Source organism: Lolium rigidum, chromosome 6 (genome assembly GCF_022539505.1).
Source record: "Lolium rigidum isolate FL_2022 chromosome 6, APGP_CSIRO_Lrig_0.1, whole genome shotgun sequence".
Taxonomy (NCBI): domain Eukaryota; kingdom Viridiplantae; phylum Streptophyta; class Magnoliopsida; order Poales; family Poaceae; genus Lolium; species Lolium rigidum.
In genome coordinates this window covers 92,404,613-92,424,417 of record NC_061513.1, presented here as the reverse complement: position 1 = coordinate 92,424,417, position 19,805 = coordinate 92,404,613, and the positions used below count along the sequence as shown (strand labels likewise).

At 47.3% G+C, this 19,805-nt stretch overlaps 2 protein-coding genes across 2 annotated transcripts; one reads left to right on the top strand and one right to left on the bottom strand.

Moving 5' to 3' along the window:
* The first annotated feature begins 3,194 nt into the window (after positions 1–3,194).
* Positions 3,195–7,413, top strand: LOC124662083 (type I inositol polyphosphate 5-phosphatase 10-like). Its single transcript, XM_047199973.1, has 11 exons — positions 3,195–3,309; positions 3,391–3,466; positions 4,094–4,156; positions 4,257–4,326; positions 4,418–4,522; positions 4,809–5,427; positions 5,499–5,692; positions 5,776–5,884; positions 6,052–6,200; positions 6,674–6,882; positions 7,245–7,413. The coding sequence occupies exons 1-11, from the start codon at positions 3,280–3,282 to the stop codon at positions 7,280–7,282; spliced, it is 1,662 nt and encodes a 553-aa protein (XP_047055929.1). The 5' UTR covers positions 3,195–3,279; the 3' UTR covers positions 7,283–7,413.
* A 1,108-nt stretch (positions 7,414–8,521) lies between these two features.
* LOC124665009 (non-specific lipid transfer protein GPI-anchored 12-like) lies at positions 8,522–10,026 on the bottom strand. Its single transcript, XM_047202408.1, has 3 exons — positions 9,656–10,026; positions 9,265–9,342; positions 8,522–8,819 (listed from the first exon to the last, which is right to left on the bottom strand). Exons 1-3 carry the CDS (start codon positions 9,996–9,998, stop codon positions 8,704–8,706), a joined length of 537 nt encoding a protein of 178 aa, XP_047058364.1. The 5' UTR covers positions 9,999–10,026; the 3' UTR covers positions 8,522–8,703.
* Between the last annotated feature and the right edge of the window lie 9,779 nt (positions 10,027–19,805).

The window sequence follows — 19,805 nt, the reverse complement described above, 5'->3', positions numbered from 1 at the left end:
TGCCGCCTATCAATTTCACCGTTTCTAGATAATCGACTAACCAATCCTCAGGATCTTGCAGGCCATCGAATTTCTTGAAACTATCGGGTAACTTGAACCCTGACGGGACTCGAGTTTTTCGAACCCGTCTCGTAAAACATGGGAGTCCACACATATCTTCCTCGGCAACTTCTGGTGAACGCCGATGTTCTCTTCTTTCTTGTCGCGCTCTATCCACTCTGGCCTGAGTTGTTGTGTCTCTAGCTCCACTTGCTCTCGGTGGATCTTGCACTGCTGTAGTAGGTCTCGGACTATTTTGCCTTGCAGTTCCTTCTGGAGGTGTAGCTGCGAACGCTGCTCCCATGGCGCCACATCCTGCCATGGCCATGTTATACAACGCTTCTCTTGGATCTCCGGGAGGTGGTCTGGACGCTAGGATGAAAGCTTGTGTCGCCATATGCCCTGCTTCCGGTGTTTTTGGAATAATATTCCCCCTCGTGTCGATTGACATAAAGGACATGTCGAGATTTTGGATTAGAGTCTCTCTTTCTGCTTCGTGTATGTTTTGCAGCTCGAGATCTTGCTCTCCTACGAGCTTCTCTATGACTATCTCCCGAAGTTCCTGACTGTCGACTTAGCTCAGCTCTTCGCCTGCTTGATGCGGAGGCTGCCTCCCTTCTCCTGTTCAAAGCAGCTGTCTGTTTTTCCAATTCCCTTCCTGCTCTGGCGAGCCTATATTGATATGCTTGCAGTTCTTCCACCGTAGCGGTTGTCTCCATTGGTTCAGAACCATCCATAGCTTTCGCAGCTCTATCCCATGCTCGCTTGTGGAAGTTGAACTCTGACACGTGGTGTAGGCCCGACATATTTAGTGCCCAAGCCTCGCCTTAGGTCCGAGGGATCGACATATGGATTTCCCAAATCGTCGAAAGCCTCTGATGTTTCCTCCTGATCACGACTTGGTTCTCCAATGGCATAAACTTGATGATATTTTGGATTTTTTACTTTGTTGGGTTTGGTGACACCATCATATAGATTGGTGAAGACCTTGCTCACGGATGTGGATCTGTCGATGAAGTTGAAGCTGTCGACGCTACTCGAGTCATCGCTTATATCTGAGTCCGCGGATGACCCGAAGGATATGTCGCTGAAGAGCTTAGCGAGTTTTTCACTTGCCCTGGTGCTGATGAAGCGTGGCGATGAAATTTCTTCATCGCTTGACTCTGTTGACGATGTTGAGTTTGAAATATCGGGATCGACCGCCGATAATCCCGACGAGATCGGAATTTCGAGACGATATGATCCTTCCTTCTCAACGCAGAAGTGGAACTCTCCAAACGTCATCTCCATGGGCTCCTCCAGATACGCATATGCATCCAAACGGGAGGGCGGGTGAGGAACAAAATCAACGAGACCGGCTTCGATCCGTTTACCTCCGTCCATGATGTTGCTTGCTACCGACGAAGTCGACGATCTTGAACGTGCCATCGAGATCAGCTCCTTGCCGCCTCTAAATCCCACAGACGGCGCCAATTGACAAGGTATTAACTTGTCAATGCCTACAGATTGTAGACTAGGGTTTAGTTGGATGTAGAGGGCAAGTAGATCTCGAAGGTTTCAGCCAAAAAGTACTCGACGAATATGAAACTAGGGTTGTGTTGACAGTAAATTCGATCCTTTCTTTGTCCCTCGACTCCCCCTTATATAGGAGGTGGAGCCGAGGGTTTCGTAATACACAAGTTTACAGAGTCCGGGAGGGTTTCTAACCCGTCCCGCAAGATTACAAGTATCCTTTCCTAATACAATTCTAGCTTTCCTTAACAGTATCTTGGGCTTCCGAATCTTCTTATCCTTCGGGTCGTGGGCCTTCAGTAAACCCCGGGTACCATCTTCGGCAGGCCCATTGGGGATGCCTATGTCATCACGTGCTGCAACCGCCAGAGGTCCCTGCTTAGGTGCAACCGTTGTGGGTGTCCCCGCCCTTTGTTGACCTCATCTCAGACAATAAAGAAGACGGTGGCGCAGTAAACTAGGGTTTATATTTTAGTTTTTAACTCTGTAAATTATGTTTGAATTATTGAAATTTCTATCAAATTTTCGAGCGCTTTTTGAACTTCCTTCCAAATTGTTTGTTTCCTGTGAGCGGGCCAAATTGCCAGTGGACCGAATGGGTGGCTTCGTTGGATGCACTGTCCTGGTTAACCATACTGCGAGACACATTCTGTCTGCCTGCAGACCGACCCAAATAGACAGAATCATACCGTTTGGGTTGCCGATTTGGATCGGCCCGCTAGAGATGCCTAAGGTGGCCCATTTTGTAACCGGAGGGACTGTTTTTTTTTTTTTGGGAATGATGAGTGGACGTGTGTCACGTTGCTGTCGGCTCCGGAAAGGAATTATGGGAGGCACATGATGCCCGCTCCACGGATCCCCATGAACCCAAAGCAGCAGCACCACCACGTCCATCCAAATCACCACCAAAATCCAAGCAAAAGAAAGGAAATCCCGTTGCTGGCTCGCTGACACGGTCGGCGTCGCGTCCGACTCCTCCCCCACTTTCTCCCCACCTCCTCCACTCCCGGCCTCACGTGCGCCCCTCTAACTCGCTGCTCCGGTCAACCCCCGCCCGCCCGCCCGCCGCCGCCGCATGCAGACGCGGATCGTCGAGCCGCATTCCTTCCCTCCCATCCCTCGGGCCACCGCGGCAGCCCGCCCCTTAAACTATTCTCTCCGTCCGCCGCGGTTGTCCCCCGCATTGGTTTAAAGGAGGTACTATACGTAGAGGGAGTGGGGTCCCCGCGCGCCGATGGCCCTGCATTCCTCATTGCCGGATTCCAGGGCTCGCCGCGCGCCGCCGCCAGCAGAGTTGCAGTAGCAGTGAGGGTTTTGGTTTGGGATCGCGGGAGCGCCAGGATCTGGCCGGAGGAGGCTGATTTCTTTGATTAAAGGTGGGTGCGTCCGTCCGTCCGTCCGTCCTTCTGGCATTGCGAATTTGGGATGCGTTGGATCCGTAGAGGAAGATCGGGATACAAAATTGCATCTTGACGACGCCCAACTGTTGGGGGATTTTTACGAGGATCGGTGTGTTCTTCCTGCTCTGTCTCAGCTGGCTGGTTTCTTTTGGATCGTTTGTTTCATCGACATATTTTGCGGTGCTATGGCTCCAATTTTGCATCTTTGTATGAATCCTGTGATGAACTCTCCTTGCAGATCCTTCGGCATTGGAGTCTTGGAGGACTTGCTGACCGGACTTGGAACTGAGAGAGGGAAAGGCTTGTTCTGGGTTCAGCTATTGATGTGATGGCCTTCACCGGTGAGGAAAAAATGAAGGTGACATGCATTTCCTCAACTGCATTGTCTATAGATGTAAAAAACTTTATCTTAAAAAAAGATACTGGATTTGCGTTCCAGGGTTGTCACCCGAAACTTTTCGGTACAAAGGATAAGAAATCTGCAAAGAAGACAGACGGTTCAACCTGCAATGCAGGTTGGTTCATATCCACCCCTTCACAACATACCTATCTACCTTCATTTTCGGGAAAAATCTAATCGACCATTTTCCCTTTACTTTCCCGATGACAGATGAAAACATATTTGGAGGTTCTTTTGATCCTATGTTTCAGCAAAAAAATTCAAGCTTTTTAATAGTGTCTGACATGAATCTGAAATCTTTCTTGGTTAATCCTGAAAAGACATTCTATTATTTCAATAACTCGAAAATAAAGCCTCCTGCCTGCAAAGCTCAGAAGAAAAAAAACCGGTACAATTATCTTTTGAAGAAAAGAAATAGTGGAACAAATGCAAACGAGCTTTGGCCAAGCAACGTTTTCACCAAATTGTTCACCAAATCTATAGTGGCAAGTTACTTTTACCCAAAAGCGTGCCTTTGCAAAACCTGCAGTCCAAACAGTAATGTAACATAAAGCATTATTGACCATAACCCATCATTCCATTTTTCTGAACACTGCATTGTAAAACCAAAACATGGCATTGTTTCAGTTTAGGAAGCACGCATCAAATAGTCTAAATTATATAGAGATTAATGTGAAGCTCCACTACAGTCATGAAACAAGGCGCATGAATTAACTGTGCTGTATGCTCCTCTTTACTACAGCAGGTGACGTTGGACTAAGTTCTTGTAAGACAGTATCCTCTTCCCCACTGAGAACACTTTCAGGTACTTCACTATCTAGCAGAACCTATGTTTTTTTTTGATTATTTGGATTAAGCTGTTAATACCTTCGATTGATTTCTTGTGCCGCTTTAATTCAAACCAGGAGTTAAGAGCATACGTCTCAGCCATTTCCTGGCCCAACCTTCTATGAATAAAACAACCGAGACCCTCAGGTACACAGCTGCAATTTCGTATCCTATCATTTTACCATCCTATTTTAATGCCAACAGATCAGATTCATTACTCTCTACTTTTGTTAAACAGAATATTTGTCTCTACCTGGAATGTTGGTGGTAAAGCACCTACTGCTGAACTGAACATGGATGATTTTGTTCCACCTGATGACAATTCAGATATTTATGTGTTGGGGTAGGTTTTCCACTGATCTTTTAACAGATACAAAGATATTTTTCTGCAACATTACTAGTTATAAAGCCTGTTTAATGCTTGAATATAATTCTTCTCATATAAAAAGATTCAGTGCATAGCTGAAAAGTTACAAGTAAACCTTGTTTGATGTGGCAATGGACTGTCATTGAGACATTTAGTATTTGTATTCAGCACAATAAATCCTGGTCCATTTTGAAGTTTCAAGGGTATCTAGTGATTGTTTTTTATTCATGCCATTAATTCTTCTCATTTAATCTTTAAACAGTTTTCAGGAAATTGTTCCGCTCAATGCTGGTAACGTGCTTGTGGTAGAAGACAACGAACCAGCTGCAAAATGGCTTGTTCTTATAAACCAAGCATTAAACCGGCCTGCTGACAGTGATACCAATGTCTTTCAGCATCAGCCATCTCCCTCCAACGAATCAACCTCCTCCCGAGCTTCTTCAAGCCTCGATGCTTCATTCTCTGACTTAACAAAAACAGCAAGTGGTTCTACAATATTTCAGAAGTCTTTTCTGAAATCCATTAGTAAACCCTTCATGCCACTCCACAGAAAGCAGCTTAAGACCTGCAACTGCCCAATCGAAATGATCAAATCATCTTACAAGGATGCTTGCTTTCGACGCCCGAAAAAACACGTTGACGAGACTGATTCCTCGGGAGAGGAAGAGAAAGAGAATACAAGGGATTCTCGCAGCTCTGTTCTAAGTGAAGTAACTTCTGCTCCCACTGCAAGGGATCAACTAAAATATAATCTCATAGTGTGCAAACAAATGGTTGGTATTTTTGTCACTGTTTGGGTAAAGAAAGAACTAGTGCAGCACATCGGCCATCTAAGAACATCGTGCATAGGGCGAGGAATTCTAGGCTGTCTAGGAAACAAGGTCAGGACTGAATCAGATTTGAAGTAATCCTGTAATCAATTATCCGTATCCTGAATACACTTCTACTGCAGGGATGTATATCAGTAAGCATGACAGTGCACCAGACAAGCTTTTGTTTCATCTGCAGCCATTTGGCTTCAGGTCAGAAAGAAGGCGATGAATTCAAAAGAAACTCTGATGTTCTAGAGATACTGCGGCTCACGCTGTTTTCAAGGCTTTGCAGGAGAGCTGGGCGAAGAATCCCAGAGAGAATTCTTGAGCATGAGTAAGAATGCAGTGATATTTATGCTCGTACATCTTCTTGACAGTTTTGTATTCTAGAATTAACTAGTTCACTGTTGGTCTCAGCAAGGTGATATGGTTTGGGGATTTGAACTACCGTATTGCGCTGAGCTACGCAGATACAAAAAAGTTTTTGACAGAAAATAATTGGGATGCCCTTTTCGAAAAGGACCAGGTAACTTCTTATTAGTTGACAAATTCCAGTTTTGTAAGAAGTTAGTGCTACTAAATAATCAGAAAAGGTGACATAAAATATTTCAAAAGATGTCCTTATTCTGGCAACTGTAATTCTCTTCTGCAAATATTCTCTTCCCTAATGTTATGTCCTATTTTGTTCTTCAGCTTAAAATTGAACGGGATGCTGGACGAGTGTTTAAGGGGTGGAATGAGGGGAAGATATATTTTGCTCCAACATACAAGTACTCCTGCAACTCGGATGCTTATGCTGGTGAGACTGCAACATCAATTAAAAAGAGGAGAACACCAGCATGGTATGCACCAGTTTTAACTAGTTCTGTGACAAAGAAGCCCTGTTTGAAAAACATGGAAATAATAATGTCTTAATTAGGCACAAACATAGGGCCTCTGTGATTGTTATGTCATCTTAAATCCTACAAAGTTGAATGGTTATTTTATTGCACCATAGGGGAAGCATTGGAATGTTTCAAAGAGTTTTGTTTAGAACATGTAAACACTTTGCATATCTTAGAACATAAAAATTCGTAAGGATCAAGATCCTACAAAAGTTCTTTGAGAGTCCATTAAACCAAAGAGGCCTTAGCATGCGGTGCTAATTACTTCCACGCCACAGCATAGTAAAAAATTAAATTCTGCATGATGTAGTTTTAATATTCAGTAATGTAGTTAAAGTTACTTTCTTCCAGTGACTGAGTACTACGTGTGTGAACCATCTGTTGCGTGACTTATTGCATTGAATACGTCTCAAGTAGTAGAACTTGCTCAGGTGTGACAGAATATTGTGGCGTGGAGATGGCACTTCACAGTTATCCTACTACCGCGGGGAGTCCAAATTTTCAGATCATCGTCCTGTCTGTGGAACCTTCATCGTCGAGGTCGATGCGTTAGATAGAAAGGCAAGGAGGCGCTCGTCTAATGCTGATATGAGAATTGGTGCTGAAGAGCTGTTACCAAAGGACAGGAATAAGGGTAAAGGTACTGCACTTCTTACACACAGTGGTCCTTTTCTAGATCTTTCATATCCTAAGCTTTCGTATAATAACTAAACAGGTGTGTGTGTATAGGTCACACACTACAAAGTAATAACAATAGACTCCCTCATTTTTTGTTTCTGGTTAGGTTACAACAACATAATTGAATGAACCTGATTCATTGTTTAACTACAGAATTTTCTATTACATTTTCTCGTAAAATACATAGAACTATCTGGAGAGGCAGGCTTAATTATATTATGAAGCCGTAAATAGATTTGAAAAGGTAATAACTACACGCACTTTAGCTCTGGACTCATATGGAAGACTGATTTACCCAGTACGTTTGTCACTTCCATTTTGCAGGCCTATCACGGAGTCTGAGCTCTAAAACACCACAGTAGTGTGCATGCCAGTTGTACAAAGAAAAGACGTATATTCATCATGTTCCAAGAATCCCTCTTGGGTTCTGTCTGGACGATGGATAAAAACCCAGCCTGGTGCTCCTCTTTCAAACGGGGCGACATGCTCAGCAGTGGTGGGTATATAGAATCTCCTAAAAATGTCTGGGGAGGTGGAAGGATAATGTCTAATCTGTATAGCCAATTCAGCTATTCTTTACAATGCACTTGCAAAGAAAAGATAAGTCTTGTTCTCAACGAAATGGTTTGGTTATATATCTGATATGATTAAACCGCCAAATATTCTTTTGTCTATTATCTTTTGCTACGTGGAAGAATGATTAATTGCACTATGAGTCTATGATATCACTAAGCCACAAACGTTTTGAAATGCAAACGATACCTTTTTTCACTGTCAATTTCATGAGAATCGTGTGAGTTGCACTTGTTCCAATTGAATTGGGTAGCGCTTTTTTCTGTCTGTAAACTGAGATGTCCTCTTATTTCTTCTGGTTGTTTGATGCTCATAATAATGCCTTGGATGTGATTGAAGCGTGGCAGGAAACCATGGAACTACTCCTAGATCAATTTGCAGTGTTAAAAAGAAGCTCGGTTTCAGACCGGAAGTTCACATAAGGAGAAAAGGAGTTGGTTCTGAAGCTGTTCGTCTGTGCTTCAGTATATGTGCTCATAGTCAGAAATGTTTGACGTTATAAAAAAATTATCTGACCGGTATAAACTTTAAAATGACTTGTATTCTTCATGGGAATGGGAGGCAGCTGTGACGTAGAAAACTGTTCCTATTGGGCGGCAAGAAATCGCCTCTTCAGACCCGTGTATAAATGCAGGCAAATTCAGACGGGGAGAGAGTGTGGATGCGGTTTTGGAGAGGCGCCGGAGAGCTACCGAGTACAGGTAGCAGCTGAGGAATTGAATCGAACGAATCTCGACATTGATGAAACCAACAACAATCGTCTGTGCCGGCCTGTCACGCTTGCATTGCTTGCCGATGGCGACTACTCCTACAATGATTCTTCACTCCCACACCGCGAGCCTCTCCAACCTCCAACTCCGCCGGCCAAATAAATGCTCAAATTCATCAGCGAACACTTCACGTGATCGCACGACCAGCAGCTTGCCACGATAATTAATGGCGATTTATGCTTTGGTCTATAGGAGGAATCAACACGTAACAAAGGTAACATTGTAACAAGATGAAGATAGCGATGTAAAACTACGAACTACACAGGAGGTCACCGTCTTTAGCAATAGCAAGTAAAAGAGGTAGTATCACAATTCACAAGGAAAAAATTAACCGGAAAAAAATCTCTCGGGCGATAGACAATGTGAGGCAAGAATGGAGAAGAATGTAATCATCGGGCCAGACGTGTGAGAACATGTCACAGCCCCAAACTCTTGTTGGTCTAGAACATGGCGGCGGCCGTGATCGCGAGCGGTAGCGCGGCGAGGGCGGCGAGTCCACGAGCAGTGAAGCGGCTGGAGGCAGCCGACTTGGACGGCGATAGGGAAGGCGGGTTCTCTGCACACACAGCACACACAGGGCGGATGAACGGCAGAAGCAAAATTTAGCAGTGTGCGATGCTCCAATGAAGAGCGAACAAGTATTTCATCTTCAAGTAGAATGATAAACAGCACACCAGTTAAGAGCTCTAATGAACATTGTGTAGAACACTATAACTATCCTATGTAGAGTGGGATGAAATATAAAATATCTAGAGAAATTTGCAGTCAGATTTCTGGATACTTCCAATGCCTTATTGTACAGAACTTTTGCTTGGCATGTAAACGGATATGTGAAAAGTAATCTTACGAGGGGAAAACTCGAGCAGCAGTAAAAGGATAGTAACCTCTGATTTTTCAAGATAGGTATGCAGTGCAATCATGTCAAGTACACTAGTAAGAGTTACTGTAGTAGTAAAAAGGACTGAAGCAGCAAGGCTAGCAGAGGAGTAGTAATGGCTCACCAGGCATTTGCGGTCCAGTACCGGATGGGGAGACGTCTGTTAATGGCGATGAAGAAGGCCCAACAGGGACTCCAAAAGCTGCATATGTTAAATTTTCGGGTTAATAAGTCACTATTACCATGTAACCAGAATTCACTTGGTTATTTGCGAGGGTAATTCGATGAAACTTGAATGTTAAGTCGAACAATTGACTTGGAGAAACGATATTCATCAGACAAAGATTAGTCGCACTGCTTCTAAAGCTATGATATGAGCAAATCAGGATCTCCCTTGTGCATACTCAACGGAGCATTATTGTACAGTACTACGGAGTATAATTTTGCTTTTCCTCCCTGTAAGTTACTGTCGCTAACAAGTTTATACATGTTCGAAAATTGTATGAGATAGGTACCTGCGCACGCGCTGAGTGGCGGCGCGTTGAGGCGGCAGACCCCCGGCAGCGCCATGGCGCGCTTGTAGTCGACGCTGACGCCGTAGGAGTCCCCTCCACCGGCGAGCAGCTCGCAGAGGCAGACGGGGTTGGACTGCAGCAGGCCGTCGAGCTCCGGGCAGCAGGCCTTGTCCGGGTGCTTGTCCGTGCTCCCGCTTGAGACGTACGGCAGGCAGTCGGACATGTTGAGCACCGCGTCCATGCACTCCGGGCTGAGCGTCGCCCCCGGCGCCGGCGCCGTCGCAGGCGTCGCGGCCATGGGAGGAGCAGGAGCGGAGTGATGCGCCGGCGGCGCCGCGGCCATGGGAGGAGCAGGAGCAGAATGATGCGGCGCCGCAGCGACAGGGGCAGGAGCGGAACTGTGCGCCGCCGACGCCGTGCCCACCGCCACTGCCAGCAACGCGAGTACGGCCGCCCACTTCAGCCGCAGCATCGCCATTGATCGAGCGTGCGTTCAGTTGGGACTTGGGAGGAGTGATACTGTGGTGTATGGAGGCGAGGTCGATCTATGCGCGTGTACCATTACATCTGTGCTTATATATAGCGGGAAGCCGGGAAATACTAGCGCAGCTGCACAAGCTATCGCTGCAAGTGGAGTGGTGCGCACAGAAGTGGGCCGGTCGGTCGAGCTACTGAGCTAGAGTAGCTGCGCGTGGCTCGGTGCATTTTCGTTTTGGACATTTTGCTATTACTGCCTTTGGAGTAGATGATGTATTTTAAGGCATTTAAAATTAAATAGGTGTCCTATAATTTTTACATTACTACTAAAAAGTGGAATTTACATCACCAACTCAGTTTTAGGTTGAGAAGATGATGTATTTTATGGCACGAGTGAATTACAAGATGATGCATTTTAGGGCACGAGGGACTATTTGAAAACTTCAATTCGACATTTCAAACTTCAAATTTACCACTTCAACACCGAGTGAACATTGCGAACACTTCAAATATCGATTAAACACTTAAGACATTGATTCAACCCCAAGAACATCGATCTACTAGCGTGTGTGTTTACCTCGGAATTGGGAGGAGTCAAGCGTGGTGGTGTATGGAGGTGAGGTCTTTGCGCGTCTACGAGTACATGTGTGGCTATATATAGCGGGGAATAGCAGGAGAGCGGACAAATCCCTTCCGAGGGAGTTCGTTTTTTTTTGATAAAAAATAGAATGACATTTGAAAGTTGAAAAAATTGGAAGAATATCTTAGATGCATTTAATGATGAAATCTACTACTGTCCAAAATTCGTTGTATTTTAAGCTGAGAACAAGTTCCAAATATGTAGATCTGCGCGTGGTGAACGTTAGACATTGGACACAGCTAGTTCTTAATTGATCTAGAACAAACTAAATTTCCGGTCACCTAATTTCATGTGTAATTAATATGTGTTGAGAAAAAAGATGTGAAATTGCACACTCACGTGTAATGTGCATGGATCTCAGCGTAAAATCTAATGGTTTTAGAGTTGATCCTAAAACTAACTTAGTTCTCGATTAACCTAGAACTAGCAGCAGTGTTATACGTTTTTCATAACTCGAAAATTTAGCAGAATTATCATGCTTCCTTCGTCCATAAAAAGATATCAAACATTTATCTAAATTTGAATATATCTATACACTATAAAGTATCTACATACATCTAAATTTTGCGACATTCTTTCGTGTGGCAGTATCATTTTTGTAACGAATTTTGGATTGAGATCTTGCACTCTGTTAGAGTTCGACGTTATCTACGACTAGGATTTTTGGTCTGAATTTTTTAGAGTTTACAAATGTCGATTACAGTTTTTTCAGAAAAAAACGTCACCATGGAGATCGGGCTCTGGTTATGGTTTCCGGGAAATCAGCACAAGCAATCGCTGCAAGTGGAGTGGTGCGCACCGAAGTGAGCCGGTCGGTGGAGCTAGGGTAGCTGCGTGTGGCTCGACGCATTCTCGCTTTGGACATTTTGCTATTACTGTCAGCCAGGAAGCGCTGGTTTTCTGGCTTTGCCGTAAAATTAGATGGGGTAATGCAATTTTATACACAGCCAGCCGAGCACTCCAAGCCAGTCCCGGTTCAGGAACGAATCGCCGAACAAACCAGTTCGTTTCAGGTAAATCCAAGCGCACAATCCTCTGCACTCTGCACATCGGGGCGATTTGCCCGCGTCGCGTGGTATATGATTGATTCTCGTCACGGGGGGCCGTCCGAGATTGCAAACACAACTGTCATGGACTGAATGCGCAGGACATGGCCGATGACCTGTCTGAAGCTGCAGCGTCAATTCCGTGCTGGCTCTGCCGGTGTGCAGGCGCTGTCACGGAGCGAGCCACTGTTTACAGGAGAGAATTTCGAAACTGATGCGCGAGCGCGATCAAACTTCTGTGAGCTGCCGTTTGTTTCGTTAGCGTGAGATCGGTCAAATCCAATAGTGATCGGGTCCACGACATTACGCAGCCCATCCTGCTCCGGCTCGATCTCGCCGGCCAGCCGCTCCGCTGCACGCATCGCCGTTGCTGGTTGGGGCAGGCTACTCCGCATCGCGAATGAATGCGAGCGGCAGCTGTACTGTAGCGCGAGCGGTCGCCGTCCCGCCCGCGGCCCGCCCGCCATCACTGCGCTGAGCTGCAGCGAAGCAGCTCGGAAAATCGAAACGAAGAACCGTCCATGTGTGTGTGAGTAACTGACTATCAACCTTGGATGCCGCGCCATGAATGCACAGCTAGCTAGCGCTGCCCCGATGCGTTGTGCCTAGCTGGGCGTCTGCGACAGGGAGGAAACGTGGGCCGCGTTTCAGGCTCAGCCATTTACGTGCTCCAGGAATCAGTTGGGAGAAAACTCTGATCGATCGTCGGCATTGATGAGCCGTCCTTGGGAGATCGAGGAGGATGAACATGTAGACGTCGCTGTTGTGACGATGGAAACCACGGTTTCGCGTCACGCCGTAACGAGGAAGGGGTGGCCATCAGGACACGACGGCGGCGGTGCATGTTCATACAGTATGTACTAGGCAACGACACATTGACACTGGTGACCTTCTGAACACGCAGGGTGTGCTCAATAAGCCCCAAGTCAACTTTACTCAACTACAGTCCAAGTTTCAGATTTCGGAGTATAGGATCCCATTGGTTCCTTGCAGGCCCATTTCGTAGCTCGAGAGAGAAGAAAATGGTCTGTTTGCTTTCTTGTGCATGGCACATTTCTTAAAGCGCCACAAATTCTGTATGAAGCACGGTCGATTGGAGTGTTTCTCGCGGGCCAAGCTCTTCTTGCGCTCGGTGGGAAATTTTACGCCGAGTTTGTGCGAGGGAGAGATGGAGGGAGCTCACGCATGTCCACGAAATAATGGTGGGAGGAATTCACTCACCTCACCGCTAAATCTCGTGCCACCATTATCCTCCATTCGGGAGAGTTCCCTCGCCGACGAGCATGTAATCGACGCCATCTACTCCGGCCGATGGAGCTCATGTCTCCATCCTAGTTCGATGGTCAGAACATTGTGAGTAACATCGAACCCTATCCGCGGTACATTAGATCCATTAGCTTTGGTAGCTTAGATATGCTAGTTTGGATCTGAAGGTGGTGTATTAGACTTTGCACCTATAGTTACATGATGTTACACTACTAGGAAAAGGCCTAGCCGTAAGACTGCCAGCAGTGGCGCACCATGGCTGCCGTGCGCCACTACTACTTAGCAGTGGCGCGCCACAAAACGGTGGGCCACTGTTACAAAAGTAGTAGTGGCGCACCCTGATCTCGGTGCGCCATAACTAAGTGCTGACAGGAGGCCAGCTCCTCCCCAACCTAGTAGTGGCGCACGTCTTTGTGGTGCGCCACTGCTAAATTGCTTACCTATGGCGCACGTTGAGGTGGTGCGCCACTGCTAGGAGGTGTCCAGAGCCCCTTTAGAGATGATAGGCTTAGCAATGGCGCACTGCAGTGGTGCGCCACTGCTACATAGCTTACCTATGGCGCATGGCATGGTGGTGCGCCACTGCTAGGAGGTGGCCAGAGAGCCCCTTTAGAGATGAGAGGCTTAGCAATGGCGCACTGCAGTGGTGCGCCACTGCTACATAGCATACCTATGGCGCATGACATGGGGTGCGCCACTGCTAGGAGGTGGCCAGGACCCCTTTAGGGATGAGAGGCTTAGTAGTGGCGCACCAGTCAGCAGTGCGCCATTGCTATGTCACCCTAGCAGTGGCGCACCACCTAGCCGTGCGCCACTGCTAACCTGAGACCATTTCCTGCTTTTCACCCACCACTCACATGTGCCACCCACTTTCCCCAAACACTCTCCCACCACCACCTCCCACCAAATCTGGATCTGGTCGTGTTGCCCCTCCTTCCCACCTCATTTTCACCTCTTCATTCACCAAAATTAAGTTGGTAAACTTAATTTTCTTCATAGGTAAGTAATGGTGAAGCTTTCTTAGCTCAATACCCTACTCAATCTCAACTTTTTACCTCATCCAACACTCTAGGTCTCGCCATATCGGTAACTTTGTTGGTTTTATGCTTTGTGTGTGACCGGTTCCGATCGTCTTGCACACACACGTGTGTGTGCACATATGTTATGTGAAGCTCATGTGTTATGCGCATGCGCGAAAAGCGTCTCACGTGCATGTGTGTTGTATGCGAAGCCTCCACATGTGTTGTATATGCGAAGCCTCCACACATGTGTTGCATGCATGTTTTTGTTTGCAGGGATTTGAAATGCGATGGAGTTGCCAATATTTTGCCGAAATGTTAATTCATTTCCGTTTCGGCGAATAGTGGGCATACTACGCATATACATATGTCCTATTTTTAGGGAAGGTCATGCCAAAATTTTCTTTTGGTATGCTAAGATATCCATTTTCTCTATACCCGCGAGCGACCATGGTCCGCATGATGAGCGAAGGCGTTGTGGCTAGGTTTTTGAAAGCTGCGACGGTCGAGATGATTAGAAATAACCAAAAGGAGATAAGATGTCCGTGTCGAAGATGCAAGCTGACGAGCCTTATGGACCCTAAAGCCGATATGGTGCGGGACCACCTTCTCGTGCGTGGTTTCATGGATGGCTATCGGTGGGAAGGCGACGAAGATGATTATGAATTTGTCCATGGGATTTCAACAAGAAATAAGGAAGGAGGTGAGCACCATGTAGAAGATCCTGGACATGATCAGGATGTAGAAGATCCCGGCCATGATCATGATCACAATGTAGGAGATCATGGACCCGATGATGTGGAAGATCAAGATGGAGGTCATCATGAAGATCATGAAGATGAAGACGATGGACCATCGTCGATGGACTGGGTGTAGGACCCTTATCTTCAAGAGCTGCTTCTCAAGCAGACGAGTAACGCAAGGGCTGCCGCCCGAGAGAAAGCCAAGATGGATCAACTGGAGGTAGACACGGTTACTCCATTGTATGAAGGATGCAGGCCGGAGGATACCCGCCTGAAAGTAACGCTCATGGCTCGCGGATGAAGGTAAAGCACAAAATGACCGACACATCCTTCAACGACAACATGTCATTCTGGCATGAACGTCTTCCCAAAGGTAACACGTGTCCGACTAGTATCGAGGAGGCCAAGAAAATCGTGTGTCCTCTAGATTTACCGCATGTGAAATATCATGTGTGCTTGAACGATTGCATCATTTATCGGAACGAGCACGCAGAGTGTACCATATGTCTGGAGTGCGGCGTCAGTCGGTATAAGAAGGGGAAGAAAGCTCCTCGGAAGGTGGTGTGGTACTTTCCGATCACTCCTCGTCTGCAGCGGTATTTCGCGGATCCTAAGCAAGCAAAGCTAATGCGCTGGCACGCGGAGATGAGGAGGGGAGAAGATGACGCAGATGATCCGAAGAAAAAGAAAAAGGACATGATGTTGAGACACCCTTCGGATGCTAGCCAGTGGAATGCGTTGAACCTCGAGTACCCAGAATTTGGGGACGATCCTAGGAACATAAGGCTGGGCGCGAGCACCGATGGAGTCAATCCGTTTGGCAGCCAGAGCAGCACGCATAGCACATGGCCCGTGTTTGTGTGGATGTACAACCTCCCCGTAGTTGTGCATGAAGAGGAAGTACATTCAAATGAGTATGCTAATTGAAGGGCCGAAACAACCAGGGAACAGCATCAATCTGTATATGGGGCTTCTGAAAGAGGAGCTAGCCACGCTATGGGACGCGCCTGCCAATACGTGGGACGCCGCCGCGGAAGAATATTTCCCTATGATAGCCGCGCTGCTCACGACGGTGCACGACTTTCTCGGTTACGGATATGTCGCGGGCAGGTGGTCCACGGATTCAATGCATGCGTCAGGTGCATGGATGACACAACGTACCGCCAGCCTAGATAGAGATCCGGGGTCCTCGAAACGGTGTTCATGGGACATCGAAGGTGGCTTCGCGACGAAGACCCATGGAGGAAACGCAAGGATTTGTTCGATGGTCAAGACGAACCCCGAAGACGGCCACGTACGAGAAGCGGCGAGCAAATAGACGAGCTATTGAAAAATTGGAAAGAGTGCCCACCGCCGGGAAAGAAGCGAAAGGCGCCGGAGCCGCCGCTTAAGGTATGGAAGACGAGGTCCGTTTTCCGGGACTTGCCGTACTCGGAAGATCTTACGTGTGCCTCACAGCCTTGATGTCATGCACATCACGAAGAACGTGTGCGAGAGTCCGCTTGGTACCCTCCTCAACATGCCAGAGAGGACCAAAGATGGGCCGAAAGCAAGGTACGACTTGCTATCAATTGGGATCAGGGAGGAGCTTCACGCGGGACGCCCTAATGATGATGATGATTGTAAGGGTATTTTACCCTTATCCATTATTTTGGTAACAATGACACCGTGCTAGAGTATTTGGCCTAATATATTTATAAGGATAATCTCAGGTATTAGGCAAAAAGGCATAAATGGTGTATCAAAGGAACAAGAAGGCTAAAGGAGACCCCCCACTTCAAAAAACAATCAAAAAGAGGTCTGCAGCCCAGTCGGACCGGCCCACAGACCGGCGACCCCGGCGTGCTGCCCGGTCGACCGGTCGCCAACCGGGCGCCAACCGGCGCCTGGACGACGCAAAGATGGTCCGGCCTACCGCCCGGTCAGCCGGACTACAGACCGGCGGGTCCGGCGCACAGTCCGGTCGGCCGCCAACCGGGCGCCAACCGGGCGCCAACCGGAGGAGCCCCTGGACGACGAAAAGAAGCTCCGGTCACTGGTCCGGTCCGACCGGCCTCAGCACCGGGCAGCCCGGTCCCTGGTCCGGTTGACCGGGTTTGTCGAAGAAAAGCTGAGGTGGCAAGTGGCCAACGGCCATATTTCGAAGAACACTATAAATAGCCCTTCTCCTACCTCTAGACAGTTAGGCACTACACTATAAGCTGTTCTTGAGCTCCTTCTCTCATACTCCATTGTTAGAAACACCAAAAGCCTCAGATCTCCCTCCTCCTCCAACCAAACTCAAATCCCTCCGGGGAAACGATAGAGGAGGACCCGATCTACCATTCTACCAAGCCAAATCTCATTCCCCCTTGTATTCATCAAGAAGCTTGCTTCCTAGGGTTCCTTGGAAACCCTAGGTGGGCAAGAGGAGTCCGGAAGCATCCGGGCTGTGGATCTGCTCCGGGCAAGATTGTGAAGGTTTGGAGGCTACCTCAAAGCCTACCACAAGTGAGAGAGCTATTCCTTTGTGGGATAGGCTCCGGAGAATAGGGTGAGCCTTCGTGGCCCGGGGAATCCTTCGTGGGACCTCCACTCCTCCAAACGTGACGTACCTTGTTGCAAAGCAAGGGAACACGGGAATACATCCTCGTCTCCGCGTGCTATCGGTTATCTCTAACCGAACTCCTTACTTGTGATTTAATCGCTCGTGAGAGCCTTCGTGCTCGAGTTAGTTGTATCCTCATATAGGTTGCTTCACCTAGTTTGCATTAGGCTCACCTTTATATTCCGCAAAGCCTAATATTGCAAAGAAAGAATTAAAAACTGTAGAAACCTATTCACCCCCCCTCTAGGTTTACCATCTCTATACTTTCAATTGGTATCAGAGCCTGGACTCTTTTTAATGGCTTCACCGCCTTAAGAGTGAGATGGAAAAACTATTCGAGGGTCTAGATGATGACTCTAACCTTTCGGTTAAAGAAATGAAATCTAGATTCTTGGCATATGATGCCGAGAAGAAGAAAAAGGAGGATGAACTACAAAGCCAAATGGCAGAAATGTCTGTCATGCTTAAAAACCTAACTGCTAGTGGAGCTCGTAGTGGGACTTCGGGCTCTAAGGAAACTTACAATGAAGTTAACCATGACTATCCTAGAAACACTTCACCCATGCCTCATATAAACCATAGTGGGACCGTTCCCCATTTTGATGGAACTCACTTTCCACATTGGAAATCTTCTATGGAATCTCATATTCGCAGCTGCAAGTGTGGAGCTATGGGAGATCATTCTTCATGGATACCGGGAGCCACAAGATCCCATTCGATTGACCTCCACCGAGTTCTACAACCGTCAACTCAATGCCTCCGCACGTGACAAGATTAGAAGTGGCATCAATCGCAAGCTCCTTGATCAAGTCAATGACATCGGCTCCGCTAAAGAGTTGTGGGATCGAATCATAGTACTCACAGAGGGAACCGATTTGATCCTATCATCTCTTTATGAGACCGCAAAGCAAGAAGCTCACCGGTTCATGATTCGAGAAGGAGAATCCTTGGCCGATGCCTATGCAAGGCTTGGTGCTCTTAAAGTAAGGATCAAGGGACTTGGTGTTGAGAAGTATGATGACGGCTTTGAGATGAATGAAGGATTCATAAAGTCCAAGGTCATTGCTATGATTGTTGTCAAGCAAGAAGATACCAACCTTGCACTCAACTTGCAAATCATGACCAAGAGTGCCGATCTGAACTCCGATGATCTAGTCTCCTATGTGGCCGCCAATGAAAACATGGCCAAGGCAAGAAAAATGCTCATGGCAATGAACCGTGTTGATGAAGCCTCACACAACCATGAAGCATCACACAACCTTGCTCTCAAGGCTAGAGCTGACCATGGAGGAGAAGAAGAATATGAAATTGAAGAAGATGAGGAGATGACTTCAACTAGTGACATCGTGATAAGGGGTGGCCCGATCTTCTCAGTAAGCAACGGTGGTGATGATGATCACGGATGATGGCAGCGGAGATACACGACGATGAAGTGGATGATAACTTGTATGACGCAACGAGATCTCTCGATTGGTCCCTGTCGCCAGATGCAACAGCTCTCAACCCTGCAAGATATTCGCAACTCCACACACTTGCGCACGTAGCCGCCGACCACGAAGCGGTAAGTTGCAACCGTCTAATTCCCAATGGAACGACGAGATCACACAAGACTTAAACAGGATCTACACAATATCCAAGCAATATGGTGTAGGGAATTCAATAGTTTTGCAGAGCAAACAACTAAGAACTAGGGTTTATCTTAAACGTGGTCTAAAGCAGCTAGGGGAGCGTCCTGGGCACTTATATAGGCGTCCGGGACGAGTTCTGGTCGAAAAGATACAAGAATAACCGACCCAGAATAGATCTGGTCGAGACAGACTCGGACGCGTCCGGTCTGGGATCCGGTCGACCGGACTGTGGACTGGGAAACTGCGAAGTTTCCGGTTTTCGTCCGGTACGAGGGGCTTCGTCCGGTTGTCGTCCGGTTAGCGGCCGGTCGACCGGGCCAGGAACCGGGCTGGCCGGTCTGGGGGCCGGTCTGACCGGGTTCTGACCGGCTCGGACTTCTTCTTCTCCTCTCGCGCATGCCTCCCGCTCCTCCCTCGCGCGTCCATGAGATATCTTCATGTCCAGCTCCATGTCCAGCTTCACGGCCATCTTGTCGTCCGTCTTCATGTCCAGCTGCTCCTCTCCTCGTGCGATGCTCGTCCCCTCTTGATACCTGATGATACATAAGTAATAGGACTTAGGCAGTATAAAGTTCTCATCAATCAAAGTATCGTTTAGAAACAAGTTCACTCGTTGTTTAAGTAGCTTCGCACGAGCTCGTGTCATTGGTCCAATCCGAACTTCATTGGACTTGAGCTTCACAACGAGGTTCATCTTCGGTTGGTAATGACGGAGGTAGTAGTGAGGTAGGGATGTCCTCATCA